This window comes from Rhinoderma darwinii, chromosome 9, assembly GCF_050947455.1.
Source record: "Rhinoderma darwinii isolate aRhiDar2 chromosome 9, aRhiDar2.hap1, whole genome shotgun sequence".
Lineage (NCBI taxonomy): Eukaryota > Metazoa > Chordata > Amphibia > Anura > Rhinodermatidae > Rhinoderma > Rhinoderma darwinii.
In genome coordinates, this window is record NC_134695.1 from 52,234,898 (window position 1) to 52,255,623 (window position 20,726).

At 40.5% G+C, this 20,726-nt stretch overlaps 2 protein-coding genes across 4 annotated transcripts in view; one reads left to right on the plus strand and one right to left on the minus strand.

Annotated features, from left to right (window-relative positions):
- The first annotated feature begins 2,990 nt into the window (after positions 1–2,990).
- On the plus strand, positions 2,991–5,319 carry LOC142660810 (dispanin subfamily A member 2b-like). The gene is made up of 2 exons (XM_075837696.1): positions 2,991–3,259; positions 5,077–5,319. The coding sequence occupies exons 1-2, from the start codon at positions 3,017–3,019 to the stop codon at positions 5,230–5,232; spliced, it is 399 nt and encodes a 132-aa protein (XP_075693811.1). The 5' UTR covers positions 2,991–3,016; the 3' UTR covers positions 5,233–5,319.
- A 3,800-nt stretch (positions 5,320–9,119) lies between these two features.
- Positions 9,120–20,726, minus strand: part of CPT1A (carnitine palmitoyltransferase 1A) — a 54,901-nt gene continuing 43,294 nt past the window's right edge. For all 3 annotated transcript variants that reach the window (XM_075837699.1, XM_075837697.1, XM_075837698.1), the window contains exons 15-19: positions 20,475–20,609; positions 18,402–18,554; positions 17,169–17,282; positions 16,862–16,954; positions 9,120–14,568 (exon numbers count right to left, since the gene is read on the minus strand). In XM_075837699.1, the coding sequence (XP_075693814.1) occupies positions 14,470–14,568; positions 16,862–16,954; positions 17,169–17,282; positions 18,402–18,554; positions 20,475–20,609 (594 nt within the window). In that variant the 3' untranslated portion in view covers positions 9,120–14,469. The remainder of the gene's footprint in view (positions 14,569–16,861; positions 16,955–17,168; positions 17,283–18,401; positions 18,555–20,474; positions 20,610–20,726) is intronic.

A 20,726-nucleotide genomic window follows, 5' to 3' on the forward strand; every position in this document is an offset into this window, starting at 1 on the left:
GGGAAGCGGGCAATTCCGACCGCTGGGACCCCTATAGCTACGCCACTATGTGGCATTCACCCATGGATCCAGCCCACCAGGGCTTGAGCGACACCACTCAAACTTTATAATTCGTTTTTATTCAAAATTATTTTTACTATGAGATACAGCTGCTCTGTATTTTCTATACAGAGCAGCTGTATCTTCTGCTGAATCCTGTACCCGTCAGGTCTGCGGGACGGACGGTTTCAGTGTCAGCGGGACCTATGTGTCTGACACGCAGGATCCACCTGTTATCCATCGCATCTAAGTTCATAACTTAGATGTAATAGATTACAGGTGGATCATGTGTGTCAGAGACACATATGACCCGTTGACACTGAACCCGTCTGTCCCGCGGATCTGACGGATTCAAGTCTTCACGCACGATACAGCTGCTCTGTACACAGAATACAGAGCACAGGTGTATCTTATAAAGTAAAAATAATTTTTAATAAAAACGAATTATAAAGTTGAACAAAACACACAGATTTTTACATAGCCTTTAAGTAGTGAGTAGTTCTCCTGTTATCCTTGGTACATGTTTGGCATGGTCATTATAAAATCAGCTCCAAAAACACCTGGATTCAGCCTCCTATTTTTCCTATTTAAAGGGGTTGTCCACTACCGGACAACTGATGACCTATCCAGTATATACCATTCAGCTCCTCCAGCTGCCCCTGGGCACCGGACGTCCATGCCGGAAGCCGTTGGGTGCAGTCATGGAATAGCGGCCGAGCTGCAGTTTAGCAGCACGGCCACTATGCAATGTATGGTTCCGGCTTCGTATACTGCATAACGTGCAATGACACCCGATGCCCGCAGGCAACCGGAGCAGCTGATCGGTGCAGGGTCTGGGTGTCGGACCCGCATCGGTAGTGGACAACCCCTTTAAACATCTGCCGTGTGAACATACGCTAAAATGTTCCTCTTTTTTTTAACTAGGAAATAGATTTGCATTAAAAAAATTTACTATATTGGTCTAGATTAGAAATTATCGGTCTGGTTCCTAATTGTATATTTGACCCTTGTATATTATTTCATCATTTGGTTCCGTTTAAATGTCTATATTCAGATGATTTTTGAGCAAATATTTAGTTAAAAATCTGTTCATGACAAATCTTTCACATGATGAGCCAGAGGTGTCCCTTCAAAAAGTTGGGAGGTATGGTTGTACCCTTTGAAGAATGGAACCTTGGGAGGAACATCCCTACACTATTAACTCTTTTGTAACAATTTTTTCACTTTTTTCATTCCCAAGTAAAACCTGAACTATAAAAAAAAAATCATATTATACCCGTATACACATATATTTTATGAAAGTAGAGTAGACACCTTATGAGTGTAAAGTGCATTTTTATCATTTATGAGTGACTTCATGCCATGCAATTTTGCATCAAAGTATAATGCTGTGTAAAAAAATGCATCAAAGTCGTTGTCTAACAGGATGCAGAGCCTGAGACATAAAAAAAACTAAAAATAAAAGTTCAAGCTGTGCAGAGTTCATACATGTCACTTATACCCAGGGGCGTAACTAGGAAAGACCGGGCCCCATAGCAAACTTTTGACTGGGCCCCCACCCCCCTTGTAGATAGTGCCTTTTTTACAGTCCCCCCTGTAGATATCTACAAAGGGGGCTGTATGGCGTTATCTACAGGGGGGGGGCTGTATGGCGCCATCTACACGGGGGGCTGTATGGCGCCATCTACAGGGGGGCTGTATGGCGTTATCTACAGGGGGGGGGCTGTATGGCACCATCTACACGGGGGCTGTATGGCGCCATCTACAGGGGGGCTGTATGGCGTTATCTACAGGGGGGGGCTGTATGGCGCCATCTACACGGGGGGCTGTATGGCGCCATCTACAGAGGGGGCTGTATGGCGCTATCTACAGGGGGGCTGTATGGCGTTATCTACAGTGGGGCTGTATGGCGTTATCTACAGAGGGGGCTGTGTGGCGTTATCCACAGGGGGGACTCTGTATGGCGTTATCTACAGTGGGGCTGTATGGCGCTATCCACAGGGGGGACTCTGTATGGCGTTCTCTACAGAGGGGGCTGTATGGCGTTATCTACAGGGGGGACTGTATGACGTAATCTACAGGGGGGACTGTGTATGGCGTTATCTACAGGGGGGACAGTATGGCGTTATCTACAGGGGGGCAGTATGGCGTTATCTACAGGGGGGCTGTATGGCATTATCTACAGGGGGGACTGTATGGCGTTATCTACAGGGGGGACTGTGTATGGCGTTATCTACAGGGGGGACTGTATGGCGTTATCTACAGAGGGGGCTGTATGGCGCTATCTATCCTGTAGAGAACGCCATACAGCCCAACCCCCCCAAAAAATGCGACCTACAGTGTGAAAAGACAAAAGACATGTATCCCCTATCCACAGGATAGGGGATACATGTGTGATCGCTGGCAGTGATAGGGAGAACGGGGGACTGAACGTCCCCTGAAGTTCTCCATGATTAACCTCTGACTTCCGGCATCTGCGCAGCTCAATAAAAATGAAAGGAGCGCTGGTCACGCATGCGCACAAGCGGCTGAGCGTCCACACGAGGGCTTCATCTGCTTTGTTCTAGCGATTGGTGGGGGACTCAAACCCCCCCCCCCCTCCCCCAAAGCAAACTTCTGACATGACAGAAGTTTATCAAACGTTTAGCTACACTTTAAGCTTACTTTTTGCATGGTCAAGATAAAACCTGATGTTCCGTTGTCATTTTTGGACCTATCTTTGAAGTTCGGGAAATGCCGTAATGATTTATTGTGGATGCTTACCCTTTAAGTTAGAGAAAGACATACCAATGCTTTGGACACATATCCTCAGCCTTATTAAACATTCATCATCAGGGTTTAGATGGAGGGAAAAAAAGAGGAATCTAAAATGTAACACAAAGGAAATCGAGTCGTTTGACTCCTCCTTACACCACTTAAATATCCTTCTACTACTCAAGCGTTCAGTTGACATTCAGCTTCTGTGACAGCCTAAATCATGGATGCCGGGGTTACTCACCAATCCACATTCCCTACAGTTGAAGTTCACACTAAGCAGGTCAGCTATGGTGAAGACCTACACAAAGTGGAGATGCAGCCAGCGAGTGTTTATAGCAAGTCTACGGTGGTGGTCATACAAGATGCTCTTCCAGTACGAGATGACTTGCTTTGGTCCATCTTCAACAGCATTTATATGAACGCATGCTGCCTGGGATTCGTGGCGCTCACATACTCCGTAAAGGTGAGTGATGGGAAGTGTAGCTACCATGTTGGTATTGTTTCAATGGTAGGACTCTCTCTTATAATGGAACCATCTTTGGGCCATTTAAAGAATTACATTAGAGATTTAGCAGTGACATAATATATTATTAATAGAATTGTCCCCATTTACATAGGGGCAGTATGACTTAAAAAAACAAAAACCTTTTGCACGGTATTTCGAATTCTCAACATTGTCTTGCAAGAAGAAATACTAAGAAATAGGCTGTATTGTTTCATTGGTTTGTATATTCTCCACTTCGGAGATTCTCAGCAATAGGTTTCTAAAGGGTATGTGTGTGTGCAGGAGGGTAACTAGAAAGTGCTGGGCAACATACCAAACTTTTGAATGCATTTAGCCTCTCCGTGTGAGAGCGAGGGCACACTTTGCGACCGAGTCACAGTGAGGGTATGTTCACACGCTTAATAAATAACATCTGAAAATATGGAGCGGTTTTCATGGGAAAACCGCTCCTGATTTTCAGCCGTTTTTTAAGCAAAGTCGCGTTTTTTAACGGCCATTTTCGAAGATGTTTTTCTATAGTCAATGAAAAATGGCTCAAGAAGTGACATGCACTTATTTTTCGTGGGCGTTTTTTAAATGCGGCTGCTTTTCAAAACGGCTGCGTAAAAAAAACGGCTCGTCAGAACAGAACGCCGTTTTTCCCATTGAAATGAAAGAGCAGATGTTTGGAGACGTTCTGCTTCCGATTTTTCGGCCGGTTACGCCTCGAAAAACAGCCGAAAATAAGCAGTGTGACCATACCCTAAAAAAACACAACTGCATTAACTCATTTCCGCAGCCATTTTTGGATTTTCACTTTCATTTCTTCCTCCCCACCTTCAAAAGCCATAACTTTTTTTAACGTTCCATCAATATAGCCTTAGGAGGGCTTGTTTTTTGCAAGAAGAGTTGATTTTCACAGCACCGTTAATTGTACCATATAATATAGTGAGAAACTATAAAAAAAAAAATCTTAGTGGATGGAAGGGGGGAAAAAACTGATTCCTTGATATTTTGTGGAGTTTTGTTTTTACAGTACTCACCCTGCCGTAAAAACAGCACGTTAACTTTATTCTGCGGGTCAATACGAATACGGCAATGCCAAATATATATAGTTTTTTTTATGTTTCACTAATCTTACAAGACGAAAACGGATTGTTAAAAATAAAATTTGTGTTTTGTCGCCATGGATGAAGCAAACGGTCACACATGGTTAGTGCCAGAAACACTTAGTCTTTCTCTAGCAAAGATTGAAGGAAGAACAAAACATGGCTGAGGTCTTCCAGAAATAGCACCACTCATGTGAAATGGCTGTGTGTGGTATTACATCTCAGCCCCATTCAAGTGTGTTAAACTGAGCTTCAATACTACACACAGCCTTTGGACAAGAGTTGCAAGGTCTCTAGAAGAAAGCAGACAAGTTTTTCTAATCTCATGCAAGCCCCATAAAACCATGTTTTTCCTCGCCCCTTTACAAGGTTTACAGCTGGGTCAAATTTGACATGAAACCCCTGTATATCAGGCAGAAGCCACATTACTTGGACATTACAGATTTCTCTTTCTAGCGGTGTTTGGCTGCATTCACACGGTCATAGTACAGGCACAATTTTGCGTCCGCGTTAAACTCACACCCCACATCATGAGATTCTATGGGGATCCACGTTTGGTCCTCTTGAACCATGGGGGTCTGTGTCTTGCAGCCATAACACAGACGCATTGTGGCCTTAATGTAAAGTATATTTCTGCTGAACGAACATTAGATTAACCTTTTGTTTTTTCTTTTTATCTCTCGCCAGTCCCGAGATCGGAAATTATTTGGAGATAAAACTGGAGCAATGAGTTATGCTTCCAATGCCCGGAAATTCAACATTGCCGCAACAGTAATATCAGCTATATTATTCATGATCTTAATCATCATTAATATTGTTTTATCGATAAGAATCAACACTTGAGTTTATTGCAGACCCCCGTTCACAGATTTACTGAAAACATCACTGGAATTGGGGTTGCACTCATCAATAAATTTATTATTAATACTATTATTGGATTTTTATTCATCTAAAAAAAAAGTTAATAAAGATTTATAGGGCTTTTCCCACCAGATAACGGATTTCTAAAATATTGCAAAGAACAAATTTATTCCGATCCTACTAACAAATACGTGGATGCAAATCTGCTGTGACTGCGATGAGAAAAGCAAGAGGCAAAAAATTGGGAGCTAAGATTTATGCAAATATTGAATATTTAATCAAATTGTGTGTACCCACCTGCCATGACAGTCTAGGGACCCTCCTTAATGAGGACATCACATTTAAAAGTATGTAGGCCCATGCCTCCGTGAACGATTATATTTTTCCATAGAAGCAAGGTCGCAAATCACAAATTTTCTCTCATGGATTCATATGAAATATGTGAAATAAAACACCTCTGATACCCTCCATATAAAAGCATAGGTACATGATGGTACAGTATGGGTCTACAGCTTCCTATATGGGTCATATAACAGATCCCTATGATCTTATAGAAGCATCTGGAACATGGCCACGTGATGGGCCCTAAAACTGAAGATTTTGTGTATGAGTTAGAATTCTAGACTTGCTCCCCTGGAAATCTTAGGCCCTGTTCACACAGTTTTTTTGCAGGCAGAAAAAAAAAAAAAAAAAAAACGGACTCCGAATTCCTTTAGGAATTTTGAGGCTGATTTTGACCTGCCTGCGCTTTTTTGCCACGGTTTTCGTGGCGTTTTTCACCCGTGGCCATTAAGCTAATGTAAGGACCACGGGCAAAAAAAACCGCAGTGAAAGACGCTCGGAAACGAGCGCCTAGGTCAAAATCTCCCTCCCATTGATTTCAAATGGGAGGTCAGAGGCAGAAATCACGGCACGAAAGGACATTCCGCTGTTTTTTCCCGCGAGCAGCTTAAAGCCACCCAGTAAAGAAACCGCTTCTGCCTCACATATATGGGGGGCGATTTCGGACAGTTTTTGGCACTGATTCCGACACGGTTTAAGTCTCAAAATCAGCACCAAAAAACTGCACATGAACTGGGCAAAATAAGACACCGCACCCAATAATTTGCATGTTCTACACATGCTTCTTGTACTTTCAGGACACATTTTAATTTTTAGTCAATATATACTTATATGGGAAAAATACTAAACTAAGCAATATTTTTTAAAGGCTCTGTCGTGCCCAAAAAAAAATAATTCTGCAACAAAACTGCCTTGCTGGGCTTCAACGCTGGGACCCCCACTGATCGTGAGAACGGAGGTCCCAAATCTACAGATCCTCCTTACAGCAGCCCCTCCAGTGAGGAGGAGCTTGAATGGAGTGGAGTGGGGGGTGTGCATGGGCCTGCCGCTCTATTCACGGTCTATGAGAATAACAAGCGCTTATACCCTCGTTCACAATCATTGCCCTGATGATTGTTGGCAGTACATCTCCCCGTGTAAACAGGGGATGCGTTGCCAACAAAATGCAAAATGTATGAGAATGGACGATCGTATTAGCAATCATTCGTCCCAATACATTCCGACCATCGCTCCACGTAAATTGAGCTAAACCGGAGATGATCCACATGCTATATTGTTGTATATATGCTGGTTACCAACCCTGAAATATGGCCACGTCAAACCTAAAGCGCCATGCCGCTACAGGGAGTCTTCTCACCTAAAAGCAATGCTTCCCATTGGCTAGTGGACATCAATGCTTTCCATCATAGTACTGTCCTGAATGTCCGGGGACACTTTCAAACTTTTCAGTGCCGGTATTCCTAAATTAGCCAGCTACAGGATTGATGGTGCCCCCTACATTGGAGGACAGCGATGCACCACTTCCCCTATAACAAGAATATCTAAAAATAAATGTGTGATAGGAAAACCTCTTTAAGGGCTTGTCCACACGTAACAGAATTGCTGCATATTTTCCGCCTGGAATTGCGAACAGAAAATACGCAGCAGAATACAGTAGAAGCAAAGTGGGTGAGATTTACCAAATCTCATTCACACGCTGCTTAGAATTTCCAAGCACAAATGGACCTGCGGTGCGTATTTTTCATACTGCAGCATGTCAATTCCTGCGTTGTTCAGAGGCGATATCGCCATCTCCCAGAATTGAAAAAAACGCAGCAAATTCTGCACCATTTTCTGCAGTAAAAACCGCATGAGATGTTGCGGTTTTACCGCAGTGAAATGTCTGCTAGTTTTAACAGAAATGTTGCAGAAATTTTCTGCAACAATTCAGTTACGTGTGGACAAGCCCTAAGTGTATAGACACGTCAGAGCAGCTGCAACAGGTTGTGCACAAGTCAATCATCATAGTATCTGCTACAAACCGTTCCGGACAGATCCTCAGAAATTTACACTACATACAAATGTGAAATATCAATATCCTAAGCAATATCCTGACATTCAGAAAAGCACCACAAAAGTCCATTCAGGGAACTTTCCTGCCATGCGTCACCTATTGCAAAACTTGCGCAAACCTTTGTACCGAAACATTTTGGTAAGAACAAAAAAAAGTTGTAGAGGACTTCAATAATCCTGTACAAATGTGGATGTGAAAATAACATTTCAACACTTTTCAAATATTAAAAAACACAGAAGTTCACGCATATGTTTTGGCGGACTTGCTTTAGTTCGTGCACTTTGCTGTACGGTCTTTGCTTATGTTTCTCATTTTAAGGCCTCATGCACATGACAATGCTATGTGCACGGTCCCTGTACGACAGTACAAGGACTGAGTCCTTATGATTCTGTATTGTGCCACCTTCTAGGGGAGAATACCTTCATAATACGACATGCAATGGAACAGGCCGCATTGTTTACCACTATCTGTATGAAATTGAGGGTACACAGAAGTAGCGTATGGATTTCTATGGTGGCCATATTATGGATATCTCCAACACCTATGCATACTGGAGCGCTTACCATAACGTAGTGCCCATAGCCTGCTAAGGGCCCGTGATTTTATACAGAGGCACAATGACGTTTTGTTTTTTTATCACGTAATATGCGAGAAAAGAACAAGTGGCCCGCTCCACTGCGTGTTGTATTACAGAGATATTCTTCACTATATGGAGGGTACAAGTCATCCAGACAGTGATCATAGTCTCTGCCACAATCTGTTCCGAAGAAATCCTCAGCAGTATTTCTACATCTAGGGGTTAATACCACCGTAGCAGAGCATCTGATGGAACACGTCACGATTTCATATGGAATCGGACAGAAAAAATTGTGTAGGACAAAGGTACGATAGCGTTCCATAGACGTCTATAAGCTACATGACGCTGTGCAACTCCGAGGTTATATGGAGCCATTATGTAGCCCATGTGCATGAGGCCTTACTCATTATTTAATCAACCTGTGCAGAATCCCATAACTTCCAATGGCTTTTGTAAATTTATTACTTTCTTTGCATGTTTTATTAAAAAAAAGAGACAAGAGATTGAAAGAATGTGACAGTCAGCTGAGTAATGAGTAGTGATCGCTTCCCCATCCACTCCATGCAGACAATGGGGGCTTAGCACGTACCTATCCTGGTCATGTGACCATCACACAGGTGCGTGACTTGTTATAAGAGTGAGCGCTAAACGCTGTACTGTAACGAGCCCTGCACCTGTGTGATCATATGACCAGGCCAGATTTTCAGTAGTTGGAAGTAAACAATGAATGTTTCCGATCAGGGACAAGAAGAAGTAGTCTTGAGAACTTTTATATTATACATTGGGTCTTAAATCACTCAAATTGTATAAATTACTACTCAATAAATATGCATTATTTGACAAAAGCAGAATATTCTTTCAAACAGAAAGAGCTAAAGAACTTACAAGAAAAATAGAAAAAGTTAAATTAATGTTTTTATTAATGACAGTCCAAATCCAACAACTTTACCATTCTAAGATTTACACACAAAGGACTCAACATTTGCTATTATTCAATGAATTCAAATTAAAAACGAATACAAGTTTCCTTCAGAAAATGACCTTTAATTTTTTTTTTCCTATTTTTTAAACAAATGCAATGTCTTCAGAACAGATTTCCATTGACAGCCGATTGAACTCTAAACCAGAGTCACCTCAGAACTCACATAACTAAGGAACGGCCCAAGTAAATTTCTAATTTAACACCAGTTGGTCAACAGTTTACATAAATAGTGTACATTTTATACAGCCTCTCTAGGGTAGCAGCTATACTCGTGCGAGACACCATTATTTAATAGAATTTTTCACTAGTAATTATGTACAAATCATTTTAATCTTCCTTCAATTAATTTCCCACTTCTTCGGGTGAATTATTAAAGGGGTTGTCCGAGATGCAAAAAAAAGTCTGCTTTTTTTCTCCAGGAATAGCGCCACCCTTGTCCATTGGCTGTGTTTGGTATTGTATCCCAGACAAGTGAATGTGGTTCAGCTGCACTACCAGACACAGCCTATGAACAAGAGGGGCACTCTTTCTGGTGAACGTAGACTTAATCTCATCATCTTTATTAAGGTGCTACTCCCTAAATATTGTTTGTTACCCTTTGTTCATGTAAATACTGTGTCATATACCGTATGTTAGATCACTTGAAAGATTACTTTTAAGGACTTATTTATTGAGGTCCTGATAAAATAGGTGGTCAATAAACTCAGACAACTGAACCTTTACCAAAGTAATAAGCAAAATTACTATCTTGGTCTTAAAAGGTGTCACTTTAACTGTACCCGACTCCATGATCAGGTTATTACTTCTATAATATTGGAGTAAAGGTCCAGAGATAAGGATCTCCAGACCTTGGTCTTCACCCACATTAGGATCAGGGGTTCCTAAGTGATGGAGAACGTCGTTCTACCGTGACAGATCCTCTTGACTTCTACTATTGGTTTCCATAATGCAATGAGTGACAGATTATGACAATATGAGTTTTAGAGGGGTTGTCTGAAATTAGAAAAAGATCTGAAGTAGTTGCCTAAAACATCACCATTCTTGTCCATAAGATGTATCGGGTATTGCAGCTCTGCCCTAGTCACTTACACAGGACTAAGCTTTAATACCAGACACAGCCCACGGACAAAAGTTGCGCCGTTTCTGGAACAAAACCAGACTTTTTTCCAATCTCAGACAATTACAGTCGAAAAGTTCTCCACCTAAGAAATCGGATTATAACACCAGTGAGGTACGCAGGATATTGTGATTTGAATAATGACCATTTGCTATTTCTCAGATCTCACCTCAGTGCCAATGCGGCTTTGAGCTAAAGACCGATGTGATCTGAGACTGGTTACTAGGGACTCTGCGTGACAACCAGATTTAACAGGCTGTAACGGTCAGGCAAGCGATCAATGGCAAACAATCTGTCTAAAATGACATCAGTTCAGCTCAAAGCAGCCACACCGATTCCCCAAATCAGACTGTTTTATTAATTAGATTTTTGTAAATAGAACTTTTTTTTATGGAGAATCTATTCAGTGTCTGCAAAATAATAAAAACCTTCGTGATCAATAAAATAAAAGGAGTTGTCTGGGATTAGAAAAAGAAGGCCTGCGTTTTTTTTCCAGGAACAGCACCCCTCTTGTACATGGGCTGTTTCTGGTATTGCAGCTCACTTAATTTGTTATACCTTTCCTTACTTTTGCATCCACTTATGGCTTTGGCTGAAAAAAACTGAACCAAAGACGGAATATGTGATCCAGGCCATAAACTAATATGATTAGTGGGGGTCTGACCTCAGAGACCCCCTCTGATCCGGAGAACGAAGTGGTAACTGAGTAACCTAAGTTTTCCCGGCCCAGTGGCTCTCCCGGCCACCTGGCTATGCAGGGGACTGCAGCCGACTCGTGCTGCAGTCCCCTGCACCGGGGGCAGCCATGGTGCCACTGTGCAGGGAAAAACTGAATTAACCGTAGTGCTACAGCCCCTTTATTCTCAGGATTGGTGGGGTCACTGAGGTCAGACCCCCTACTGATCATAAAGTAAATGGCATTTTCTAGGGATACAAGATGGGAATAATGCTTTAAGGCAGGTAGTTGCTGTGAAGGCGTTTTGCAGAAAGCACATGCTTACATTCAACATCTGAGGAAGTGCACCTTTAAACAAGTGTAAAATACATTTATGATTTTTCCCATAAACATTCAACTTTTCAAATAAAACATTTTTTGTAGTGGAAATTTATCAAAACTAGTGCAAGGGAAAAAAGTGGAGAAGTTGCCCAGATTCCAAATTCAGTTTTTTTTATGCCCTTAGAAAAATGAAGCCGAAACCTGATCAGTTTCTCTTGCACTAGTTTTGATAAATTGACCATTATTGTTTTTGACTATAAACCAGATTTATTATAGAGATTATTGTGTGTAAAATCTGTCAGTCACCATTTGTAAAACATAGTCAACCGCTGTACTAATAAATACATTCAATATCCATTGGAAGTGATACGTTTCCTATAAAATGTCAACATTCTTATTCCGAGATCGAGTCTGTGTACAAGATATGAAAACCGATCTCAAGACACCTTAACATTACTATTTGTGATATGTGGAGAATGAGGCACATGGAGTCACTACTTCTATTTAACCCACTCATTCTATAAACCGCTCTGGCAGTAAACACCTTATATATAAATCGTAGAACGATGAATGGATGGATCTATATATATATATATATATATATATATATATATATATATATATATATTTCATCTCTTACACCCACCACAGCTTGTATACATAAGGCACTGGAACACTATAAGCTCTCCAATGTCCGATGGGGAGGGGAGTCTAATGCCCAACCTTACAAAGGAAATAATCAATATACATATAAAAGGATTCATCTCTATCCGACAGATTCATCTGGTACCGACCTTCAAGAAAAACAAACTGGCCAAGTTGTCCTTTAAACTAAGATAGAAGTCTAGCTTTACTCCTGTACGTCTCTTATTCCAAGGTAACTTGCAAATCCTTTTGCACAATGACAACATAGGAAGTCAAACGTCAAAGTTTAGCCATTTAAAAAAAATATATATATAATGGGATAAAGCCAATCCAGCATTTTTGCATTTTAAAGAGCCTACAAATCTTGTGATTGTACAACCTTGAACACTTTCGTTTTCCAACTCTAAAGAAGTCCAAAATTCTTTGCGGATTAATTTCTTAATATATTATTAATAGTCAGTGCTCAGTTTTTAGGATACAGAGCTCCAAATCAATACAATTCTGGCTGCCTTCAGCTACTACTAGAGGGAGCTTACTGGATCCCTGTATAAATACAGATAATTAAAAAACATAATATTAAAGGAAAAAAACAACTTTTTGGATAGACTTTGAAAAAGTGTTAAACCCAAAAAATCTCCTGGTCCATGAATTTCCACATAAACTTCTTTTGTTGAAAAGTAAAAAGAAAATCCTTTTGGGCATCCTTCCATCACTGGGGGCCAGTGTGCACATAGATTGGCCATAATGCTGCACACTTTCACGCTTTTTATAAACCAAAACCAGGAGTGGAACCTACACAGAGAAAAGGTGTGATGGAAAAATTTCCACCTCTTCCATGTTTTGGATCCACTGCTAGTTTTGGCTTACAAGTACTAATGAAATCCGAATAATAAGAAAAATGGAACAACTACGTACATGTGAACGGCGCAAACACAGAACATGCATTTTTAATTCAGCTACTGACTTCTAGGGGCTAAACACAGTACAGATCCATTGGAACATGCTGCGTATTGAAAAAAAAAACCAGCAAGAACATAAAAAACAATACAAAAATGAACATAAATAAAAAACAGAAATGTGAATAAAATTAAATGTCTTGAAAACTTTTTTCAAAGTAGAAAAAAACTGAATAAAATACAGATCCGTAATACGCAAGTGTGAATGAGCCCTGTAAGTGTATTTTCAGGTTAAACTCTTCTTTAATCATAGAAATGCAAAGAAAAAGGATCTGGATGGTACGAAACCCATAAGCAAAGAGATGGCTTTATCGTCTTTAAATCAAATACAGGATTATGTTTTAATAAGTGGCTGAACACGGACACCGTACTTTCCCTCTACCAGTTCAGGGTTTGAACAAAGGGCATCATAATTGGGGGCCTAGAGGAGAATAGCAGGGCACGTGCGCAGGCTACTTGGTGCCATGAGGAGCGCCGACAAGCCACGTTGCCTTGGCCGCGGTACTTAGATACAGGGCTAGGGCAGCGAACAGAATCTTTGCCCCGGATGAAGGAAAACCTAAAACTACAACTCATATTAATGCCATTTCCAGTTTCATCGTCTTACCTTTCTCGGTATAAAACGTGTATTTGTGTAAGTCTCAGTTCGGAACTAATAACTGAGCCCGATACCAATGTAAATAGTTTAAATGCAGCTTTACATATAACATACAATAAACTTGTATGTTATTCAAGTACTTAGTTGAGTTAGTTACAGTATCTACTCGTAGGATAACACTTTCTTAGATCGGCATCCACCAAGATACATCCACTCTGTGTAAATGTAAATACGAATATCTCCAACCGCATACAGATTGTGAAAAAGCATAATGGTCCATTGAATGGTTGCTGTAAGACATACAGTACAATAGATACATTATGAGCTTAAGCATTTGGATGCAGACTCACAACATACTGTGCGGGGAACAAACCGAAAGGTCACAGAATTGCCCCTTTTAACGCAAATTAGCATTAATACCACCCATTTTGAGGTACCGTTCTTGGGACAGTCCCGCAAACATTGGGAATGTTGGCAAGTAAGCAGGTGAAGATGTGGACCCACAGAGAACACCCAATCCAGGGTTATTGAATGGCAAAATATACCTATTTTGGGGAAATGGTTAGTGTACCAAATCAAAAACGTCCCCCAAAAAAATAATAAAAAGAATGAACAGTTCAATGTAAAGAAGAGGAGGAGGCCACACAGCTTGGTGTAAGTCTCCAAAACATGAGAAGCCCTTGTAACATTTCTGAACAATGTTCCAGCAGCATCTGAAATGACAAAGTACACATATGTTCCGCAGACCTTGAAACATAAAAATGTATAAAAGTAACTTAAACTGGAAAAAGGCTGTGGGGCTCGGAGGTGTTGATAGCTGTCAGCAGTCACTACAGTTAGTTTTGTCAGGACTGTTGTAGTATATGTATTTTAAAACTAGGAAAATGGTCAGGAAGTTTTTCACGTTTTTTTTTTTTTTCATTTTCTGTTTTCGTCTGCAAACTCTGAGCTTTTACTTCTTTGCTTTATTACAGTTATTTGTGGTGTTGTTGAATAAGCCCATGATTTCCAGCATGGCTTGTCTGATGTATTGTCCAAAGCGGTGAGAGTCCTGAAATAAATAATCAAATGTGATTATAGACCATATCTCTTAATTTGCACCCAAGTTAATTGCGGTCTATTGTTTCCTTTTATCGGCCATTTCTGGCTAGGGCAAAGGTAACTCATGTTTTTAAAGTGGATTACTAGATATCAATTCTTGAAAAATGCCTTTATACTGACATCTATAAGACCTGATAGGTTACAGATTATCAGATATTCTAGATTTGTCAAATGGTCATAGAAAGTTGCAAAAATCTCACACGCAAGGGTAGAGAAACTTTAGGAAAAGAGCCAAAACACAAAATATGTCATAACTTTCTTATAGAGGATAATGGGCGTAACTAGAGGGGGTGCGGTTGCAGAAGCCTGATGGGGCTCAAAAGGTCCCTCTCCCAAAAGAGACCAGTACTATAAATAAAGCATGATAGTTGGGGGACCCTATTACAGGCTTGCATTGGGGCTCAGAAGCTACACCCGTCAAGACGACCTGTCCGCTTTCCTAACACGTCTGTCTTAGTCAATATTTGTATTCACCATTCTGGAGCATCTTTTTTTAGAATTTCGTGTTCTATTCTTCCTCTGTTATCCCTCCTGAAAATGTATGAATACATTAAAAAGTGGGTGTTACCACATCCTTATCATTGGGCGGAGTCCCTTCACAGCATGGCACTATCCAACCAGTGATGAGATTGTCAGACTGTGTAGGGACGTAGAACTGACAGGTCCTCTCTAATCTGTGTTCTCATTTTCATCTTGTGAAATTCCATTGCAAAATCCGTAATAGGGTCCCCCAACTATTATACTACAGTTCTGCGCTGGAATGAAACTGCTGGATAATCAGACTTTCTAGGCGAACGGATGCTATATTAAAGGAATTTCACTGACCTTTATTACACATATGTCTATAAATGTTCCCTGTATAACACATATGTGTGAATGATATTAACAGCTCTTTTTCGGTGGTTTTGTGGCCGTGTTCGGGCTTGTCCACACGTAACGAAATAGCTGCAGAAACTTTCTGCAGCAGTTCCGTTGAAAGTAGCAGACATCCCGCTGCGGCAAAAACACACCATTTCCTGCGTTTTTTTTACTGCGTTTTTCTCAATGTTGGAAAATGGTGATATCTTCTCTGAAAAACGCAACAATTCAGTCCACTTTTCTCAGCAGGAATTGACATGCTGCGGTCCGAAAAATATGCACCGCAGGTCAACTTCTGCTACGCAGCGTGTGAATGACATTTGTTAAATCTCACCCAATTTGCTGCTACTGTATTCTGCTGCGTGTTTTCCATCCGCAATTCTGGACGGAAAATACAAAGCAATTCCGCTACGTGTGGACGAGCCCTAAGGCAAGTTCAGTAATAGGGAAGTAAAAGGTCATAGATGGAACAGAACTGGTATTACTGGTATTTTCTATATATCAAAACGTAATGGACGATGTGCAGATTAATCATTTTAAGAATATACTAACAGTTCTCTCCAAGCATTGTGCCAAGATACACATTTGATAGGAAGGTGTATGATGTGGATAGAGGATAAGACAAGAAAAACAATTCAAAACTTTAGGGAATGCTGACTTATTCTAGTTAATCTCATGGCTCTATAGGCTGGCCAAAAATACTTGTCAGCTGATCAAAAAAATGATATAAAAAATAAATCTGACATCAGTATAAGAAACTACTTGTATGGACACCTGGTGCTTGTAGCTATATACAGCATCAGTTAACAATTCCAGAAATAAATATGTGTAAGTACATACTGTGATAAAAAAAAGTTTTTATACCCTGAGAAACATTTTATGCAACTGTTGGCCTGAGAAAATATCAAACCAGAACAGCATGAATAAAGAACATAAAAAAATGGAATACCATTTCGGGACTATTGGGATTATAGAGGAGGATCCCGTATTTGGGACGGAGAAGGAATACATTGGAGAGACACATTACGAGCCAGGTCAAGTTTTAGGGATGAACCAACAAGGTAGAAGATGTTCAGTAGACCACAGGATGACCTGGAAGTTGAAAATGAAAAAGGACACAAGAAAGATGCCAATCCCAGATATTAGGTGCCCTGCCGAAAACGGAAAAAATGCTAAATAATTGTTGATATTTAATGTTCTCTTACACTATTTGTGAGGACCAAGCAAAATAAGAAGCAGATCTACGGTAGTAGATCTTCCCAAGACCACGGGAAGAGGTTGTTGCATTGTAACAGTTCTTATAGCTCAAGCGTTCCAAGTCCGTAAACCATTTTTATTTTTATAACGGGTAATGTGTATCTACAAACGAAAAATATTGTACTTACTGTCTCTGGGCTGGAAAATTTGCTTGATATGTGGAAATTGATCAAATTTTCTCCAACAATTATATAAGAAACACCATATCCATCATCAGCAACCTAGGAATGCAATACATTGGTATATTATTAGGAAGAACTTTGTGTCTAGCACTTGACCACAAGCACCACTGGTCTCCAACCAGGTAGGACATGATAAAATGAATGATACAATGTCCGAGAACGTTCTTTCTATCCTATGTAGAACGTACTTATTGAATGTATCTTCAATAACCATACATTTTCTAAGTATTGTCTGTCGATGAATTTTACTTACCGGTCCAAAACCACCACCGCTTGATACATTTTCTGGATACTTCTCTAGTTGGAAAAGATGAACCTGTTGCTGGGGTGTCTGACTTGTTGACAGCCTCCATGGCTCTGACAGAACCTAAAGGAATTGAAATCGTGCCGCCATCACTTGTCTAGAACTATACGTATAGCAACTGTAAATAGTAAACTATAAATTTAGTGTGAAAAATTGCTTAGAAATTGAATGTTAAAAAGGATTGGGTTAATGTATAACATAGACCATTAATGGGGTTGTCCCATTAGTGCATATGGATGTCTTAAAGTGAGGGTCGACTGCTCAGAGAGCTAGAGGACTTTGAATAACCATGTTTTACATGTTCATTCATCTGAATAGGTGCCATGTACTGTTATTGCTGCGGATTATTCCTCCTGGAAATCTTTTTTAAAGTGTAGCTAAACGTTTAACAAACTTCTGACATGTCATAGTGACATGTCAGAAGTTTGGATTGGTGGGGGTCCGAGCACAGAGACCCCCCACCAATTCGCTAAAACAAAGCAGCTGAAGCACTCGTGTGAGCGCTCAGCCGCTTCGTGTCTGTTCGGCTTTTTCCGGAAATCCGATGTATCGGATACGGACTCAGACTTTCTATTGAGCCCGTACTCTGATACATTGATTCCCGGAAAAAGCTGAACAGAAACTAAGCGGCTGAGCGCTCACATGAGTCCTTCAGCTTCTTCGTTCTAGAGATTGGTGGGGGTCTCAGTGCTCAGACCCCACCAATCCAAACTTCTGACATATCACTATGACATGTCAGAAGTTTGTTAAACGTTTAGCTACACTTAAAGTTTGAGGGATTCATTAAGTCTAATGAAAACAACCCATTCACAAATTCCTAATAGGGTATATGGACATGATAGGAAAGTAGAATCGACCAGATTGCTGCCAACAAAGTGCAGCTCTCAGTCTAGCAGCCTTGGCCTGTCCATGCATTACATGATCAGCCATTCATTTAAATGGCCAACATGTATTACTACATTTTCCCTGCAGCAGTTATTGCAGGAGAAATGTATGGCCGGCCACAGCTTCCCCTGCCATTAACAGCTGAGCACAGCGTGTTTCTAAAGCAGGACCCATGGCGATCAGCTGGCTGCCAGGCCACCTTGAATTAAAAATGGAGATGTTGTGATGAGACATAATAAAAATCGGGAAAAAAAAACAACTGAGATTGAACGCCAGATTTTAGCAGTCTTATCTTACTTCTTTGAGGAAACCGGAGTCCACTCCCAGATACTTGGAAACAACATAAAGACAGAAGAGATGACGATCAATTCCTGATCCAGTCATGGCTAGACGATACATTTGCTGATGTTTCTCTGCCGCTTCCTTGAATAATTTAACTCTGGAGTCATTCTGTAAATAAAGAGAGATTTGTAGCTTTTATCAGGTTCTTGGAGATACGGAGTACAGTAGTCATAAATCGCAATCCTGCCTGTCATTTTACAAGCATGGCCATAAAACAATGAAGTTGTCGGAGATTAATAAAAAGGGGTCTGCATTTTTTTTTTCTTAAAAGAACGCAACTCCTGTCCATGGGTTGTGAATGGTATTGCAGTTGAGCCCCATTCACCTAAATGGGGATAAACTGCCATTCTAGACAGAGAAAATGATTGCGCGGTTTCTGGATAAAAAGTAGTATGACAGAGTGGGAACTCTTCATAAAACATAACCTTTATTCATTATTCAGATTAAAATACTCTAGGGAATTATTTTAAATACTAATACCCAGTGGTGGATCCTCATATTTTTACGTTGCTATAGACGCTGAAAATGGCTAAAGAATCAAGGGGCAAAGATTTCTCATCAGGAAACTCTGCAGTCATCAGGAGAAGTCACCATAACGGTTTGTGTTAGATGGAGAAGAAAAGAGAACGACCCATCAGTGAAGACATCACCTGTGAGGCATTTATAGATCTGTCCCCTCTCCTGACAGGTCTGTTATAGGAAATCGTTGTATTCCACATAAAGTCTTTGTGTACCCAGGACTAATAGACAAATACGTGTTACCATTCCCCTTGTCGGGAGGATGTGTCCCTACACAGTGTGATACGGTCAGCGATGGTTGGAGACTGTCAGTATGTAGGGACACAGCCCTTTGACAAGGGGAATCGTAACACTCATTTGCCAATGCTCACACAGAAAGGTGGTGTTTAATATAGACACGGCGTGGCAGGGCGGTGGTGGTGAAGGGGGGCCCAAGCTTGTGGAACAGCCCAAGACCTATGGTCTACTTAATCCGCCACTGCACATACCCCTGACACAGCCAGTGTTGAATAAAATAAGCAATCCACAATAATCACCAGGAGTATCCAGAAAATTATATCTAGATGGCATGGTACCATACTCCACCTATGGACAAACTCCAGGGATACAAAAAATTATATTACTCACAATTAGTGTAATTTCTAAGCACCAAATATTGCATAAAATGACCACAACACTGACACTTCATAACCGTCCCAACGTTTCACCCAACCTAGTTGGTTCATCAGGGGACAATATTGGACAATTTTTGTGTAATTGGGGACGTATAGGAGGTATATATACACACATATATGTGAAATATTTGCTTGTATCATCACATTTGTGCCAGATTACAACTCCGGGAAGTTATCACAGACCATGTGGAATGCCAAGCCTCCATATACAGCTTCTACAAACCAGACAGTTTTTGTAAAATGCATTATCTTCATCCACCTGTTCCTTCCTCAACCAATTGTCATCTTTACTCGCAGGAGTTGCGAGTTGTGTCAGTGTTGTGCACATTTTATGCGATATTTGGTGCTTAGAAATTACATTAATTGTGTGTGATAGAATTTTTTGTATCCCTGTAATCTGTCCAGAGGTGGCATATGGTACCACGCCATCTAGATTTTCCGGATACTCCAGGTGATTGTGGATTGCTTATTTGATTTAACCCTGTGTGTGTCAGGGATATTTGTATTCAAAAGAATTATCTAAAGTATTTTAATCTGAATAATGAATAAAGGTTATGTTTTTTGAGGAGTTCCCACTCTGTGATAATGCTGGTTTCTTTGAGGAACCCACTTATTGATTTCAGTGATAATGTATATGGCTAAAAAGCAGACCCATTTTTTCTAATCTCAGACAACCCCTTTAACAAGAACCCTGAGAGAGTGAAGCTGCACTAAAAAATAAATCTCTTAAAATAAATAACGTATGTATGTATTATCTATGTATGTTAGTTAATTAGAGGTAATATACGGTTATCTAAACCTGGAATTTTTTTAATTTTTTTTTGGGAATACTTACATTTTCTTTGGGATTAGACATGGCCAAAACAAATTCACTGGACTCAATAGTACAAGAGCGGACTGTCTCAGTTCTGCCTTCTCTAAACAATCTGGTCATGGAGGCCTCATAAGTCAGACAGAACTTGCCTTTATCCTAAAGTAAACAATAGATGAAACAATTAGAATTAGTTCTGTAGATGAGGGAGACCACACGGAGGGGTTTCTAAGAGCTGGAATCTTAATTCAGTCACATGAGAGAGTAAGAATGTGC